Source organism: Teleopsis dalmanni, chromosome 1, assembly GCF_002237135.1.
Source record: "Teleopsis dalmanni isolate 2A chromosome 1, ASM223713v2, whole genome shotgun sequence".
Lineage (NCBI taxonomy): Eukaryota > Metazoa > Arthropoda > Insecta > Diptera > Diopsidae > Teleopsis > Teleopsis dalmanni.
The window spans coordinates 191,350,852-191,355,052 of NC_051846.1; the positions used below are offsets into that span (position 1 = coordinate 191,350,852).

The 4,201-nt window shown below is 36.9% G+C and overlaps 1 protein-coding gene across 1 annotated transcript; it reads right to left on the bottom strand.

Moving 5' to 3' along the window:
* Nucleotides 1-224: 224 nt before the first annotated feature.
* Nucleotides 225-3,128, bottom strand: LOC119666952 (protein tramtrack, beta isoform-like). Its single transcript, XM_038076230.1, has 4 exons — nt 3,057-3,128; nt 1,846-2,958; nt 598-720; nt 225-266 (listed from the first exon to the last, which is right to left on the bottom strand). Exons 1-4 carry the CDS (start codon nt 3,126-3,128, stop codon nt 225-227), a joined length of 1,350 nt encoding a protein of 449 aa, XP_037932158.1.
* Between the last annotated feature and the right edge of the window lie 1,073 nt (nt 3,129-4,201).

Sequence of the window (4,201 nt, forward strand, 5' to 3'; positions counted from 1 at the left end):
TAAAAAAGGTAATCTAATAAAGAATTTAAAAAAAATCAAAAACAAAAAAAAAAAAAATAAATAACGATATTATTGAGGACACGGAAACATGCGACGTTTACAAAATGAAAGAGCAAAAAAATATGGAGGCCATATCGAAAATTATAGAGTGAAGCTCCGGTATTGAATTTTATTGTACAAACATGCAACATTGGCAAACGAAAAACGAAACGACAAATGTCAACCTAAAATGTAAGCAATTTCGGAAATACGATATTTTGCATAAACTAAAAATATATTTCGAAATAGTGAATATCTTAATCATTAATTAAAGTTTAAAATTATATAGAAAATTGGACATTTAAAGCGAGTTTGAGGCTCAAAAATCACGTAACTTAAACACTGAAAGGTGACGAAATAGAAAACTTAATTGAGTCATAAAATTTATCATTAAAGAAAAAAAAATATAAATAAATACGTATATATTTAATTCATAGACAAAGAACACGACGAAGAGCAAAAAATAACGTATCATTATGTATATTAAAAATACATATAGAAATCAGGAATAAAAAGTAGAAAAAGAAAAACGCTAAGTAGTGCAAAACTTGGACTTACCGATTCGTGCGAGGCGCGATAGTCGAGTTCGCCACCACCCAAACCACCGCCAGCCGAAGCTGAGCGTGGATGTCGACTGTTGCTATTATCGTCTTCGCTGATATCAATTTCCTTTTTCAGTGACTGTAAGAAAGAGATGGAGAAATTTATTTTATAATACAAAAAACAAAAAGAAAAAGAAAATATACATCCTATGAGACTAGTTCTATAATAATACCTAATGCAGCGACATCTATGAGTAATTGATGGTAGGTGAATCGTGTACATTTCATCTACTAACTAACAAAATTTGAGCGAAATTTGCAGTGACTCCCGATTTTGTGTACGTCCCTCAATATAACAACATGGAATAAGGAGAGATAATTAAGTTCTTTTTTATATTGTAGAATAGTGTTACAGTGCTTTCTGTATACGAGAAAGCATGCCTTTTTACATAGATTTTGCGTTAGTTTGTTCGATTCTATAAAGGTTGTGAAGTTCTTTAGTACTAACAATGAGTACTAGATAAGTTCTTGAGTACTAGGTATTAAAACTTACTAGCAATAAAGAAAACAACGAGTAAGTACAACAAATTCTTAAGAAAACGATTGTTGAATGTTTGTGTGACTGATCGAATTGGGATCTGAAGTACATGATCTGAAGTAGAAAAGCAGCTTATCAGCCTAACAAACCTTGAACTAAGATTTAAGCAAATAGAAGAATTGTACCCGCCTTATATATCAACTTTGACTATTGACAATGGAAATTTTAGCACAGCAATGATATGTTGAAATTGTGCCGAAGGAAGAGAGACTTATCGAATAAGAAACTGGAATGCCGAAAACCATCGTCCATCGAAACTTAATCTAAGATATGAGGAAATAGAAGGACTGTACTTGCTCTAAGTGACAATTCTGATGGTTGATGCTGGACAGAATGATATGCTAAACTTGTGCCGAAGAAAGAGAGACTCATTGAATAATTGAGTCTCTCTTGTGTCGATAAACACCGCCCATTGAAACCTGACCTAAGATTTAAAGAAGTAGAATGACGGAAAATTGGCGATGTATAAAAAATTGTCTAAAAAATTTGTTAAACATTTTCTGCACCATCTCTATTCCGTTCTTCGGAAACCATTTTGTTTAAACAAAAATTAACAATCAAAATAATAAACGTTTTTTTTTTATTTTAAAGGCTAGTCTCATCGGATGGAGATCAGATAGTCTATATGTTATATCTTCATAATGAATTATTAAAAATATCACTTACCAGCGGCACCGATTGCACAGGCCCGAGCCCAGAAGTGCCAGGCAGCGTTTCACTGCCTAAGCCAGACGCACTTGCCGCAGATGGACTTAGGCCGCCGGCAATTGAGATAGCCGTTGCAGTTGGTAGACCGCACATGCCACTACTGCTTGGACGTTCCAGTGTGGAGGTATGCGCGCTACTACTAACACTGACGGCACCATCACGTGAACTGCGCGATGCCGGACGTTGTGTTAGATCTGAGGGCAAGTTAGCTGTATTCATTGTAGCGGCAGGTGTTGAACGTGCAGATTCTGGCTCAGCCACACCTGCATTACCAATGCCGCCAAGTGGTGATGGTACAACAGCTGCAGTGCTAGCATGACAACTACCAATTTTCATATTTAAGCCTACTTCATTCGAACTATTATCAGCGTCCTCTTCTAAGTCCATATCCTCATCATAATCATCGACATCTTCAATTTTTGTTAATGCTACACCAATATCCGCTTCATCCTGCAAACTACAGGTGGCCGAACGTGTGGGTGAACTTAAAAACTCACGCTCATCGCCATTATTATAGGCGTTACTGGTCCCACTACCATGTGGCGTATTACTGCGATGTTGTTGCTGGTTATTATTGTTGTTGTTGCTGCTAGTGCAACTGTTACTAACATTGTTCGTTTCATTTGCGCGCGCTCTATCACCACTTATAACGCTTATACTACCGCTGCCGCTCTCCTCAATCGTATCGATACGTCCTTGATATAAATCTAACGGTTGCGGTTGTCTGTCGTGTTCGAGTGCTGCAGTTGCTGTTGTTGTTGTTGCGGTTTGTAGACGTTTTGGTGGTGAAGGACTGCAGCGTTCGATTGCTTCACGTTTGTGCGCGCTACTGTGTATGGCATTTGCTAGTGTTGCGGTATTTGTATTAGCTGAATTTGTGGTGGCGGTATGTGTTGCGCTCGTTAGGCAAGCATTTGTTGCAGTTGATGTAGAGGGTCCAGTTAATGCTGCATCGACAGGACTGTCACAAGTACTTTTGCTAGGCTGTGAGTGTGGTCTGAGGCGATCTGGTTCGCGTTCTGGTTCTCGTAATGTTGTATTCTGATTTGTCATTTCTGCTAAACCCTTCACCTGCAAAGTAGAATAATAAGTAAGTTTAGTAAGTTTTTGAATATATGGTAAAGTAAAGTCATAAATTTTGTATGAGAAGTAGAAGGTGGGTTACTTACTTTTAACGATTCGGCCGTTTTAAGTAAAGCCGAAAGCTGACAATATTGCACGTTAACCTCGCCTTTATACATGAATTCAACTAAAGTTTGCAGCTCGGCAAAACGGACGTCCTTTAATATCACAATTGGATGTCTTTCGGGGTGGTCCTGAAATATGCTCTGAAAATATGAGGAACAGGCCGAGAGGACCACCTGCAAATATTAAATAAATAAATCACATATTAGTAGGCAAATAGTAAATATTGAATATTATTGCTGCAAGTGCATAATAACAAATTGATAACAACTAAATTATAGTTATAAAAACAAATTAAAAACAATTTCATGTCAAGAGTTCAATACGGTGAAGGCGGCCAGTGATATTGTCGGGTCAGGCCACGAACGGCACGAACACATATATTATTTAGCGAAGCGATTTATGTCAATTGCCCGACGGCATATCGTAGACTTCATCAGTGTGGCATAAATACGATTTCTGCTATGGCTATTATAGCTATAAATTCCTTTAATAACAGACGTAGCTATGCAGTGGAGAGGTGGTGTTGTAGACACAATCAACACCAAACCGTATAATAACAGCGAACCGCTTCAGCGATTTATAATATTTTGGCTTCGATTTAAAATATAGTGTAGTTCAGCGTGAAACCGAGAGAAAATAAAATAAAATTAATTTAAAAAAAGAAAATTGAAAAAAAAAAACAAAAAAAAAGAAAAAAGAAACGAAACACGTCAAGGAGTGTTGAGTGTTACTGGCGAAATATGTTGTGTGATATGCGATTGAAAAAGTGGTTAGATTTACGATTTCGCCGTGAAGTTCTTATAAAAGAGACACACATACACACGGCGTACGGCGTAAAGCTTATGGCGCATGGCGCACACAATAGCAAGCGCAGCCAATGGCGTAGTAGCATTGAAGGCGTCAACACAGTGCGGCCAGCTTGCCACAAATTATTCAATGCAATTGAAAGGAATGGAAATGTGTGTTGCCGCAACACAACACAACGAATGCAACAGATAGCAAACAATATTGCACTAATTTTCGATATAGAAATGAAAGACAAAAAAAAATTAGTAAAAAAAAGTAGTAAAAAAATTAGTAAAAAAAGTAGTAAAAAAGGTAGTAAAAAAGTAACAAAAAAATAGTA

Bases quoted from the DNA above. Each gene is read 5' to 3' on its own strand.
- LOC119666952 (XM_038076230.1), bottom strand. From the start codon at position 3,128: ATGTATAAAGGCGAGGTTAACGTGCAATATTGTCAGCTTTCGGCTTTA. The intron at 2,959-3,056 runs GTAAGTAACCCA...TCTACTTTGCAG, and splicing joins AAACGGCCGAATCGTTAAAA to GTGAAGGGTTTAGCAGAAAT. The intron at 267-597 runs GTAAGTCCAAGT...ATATATTTTTAG, and splicing joins ATCGCGCCTCGCACGAATCG to TTTATGCAAAATATCGTATT.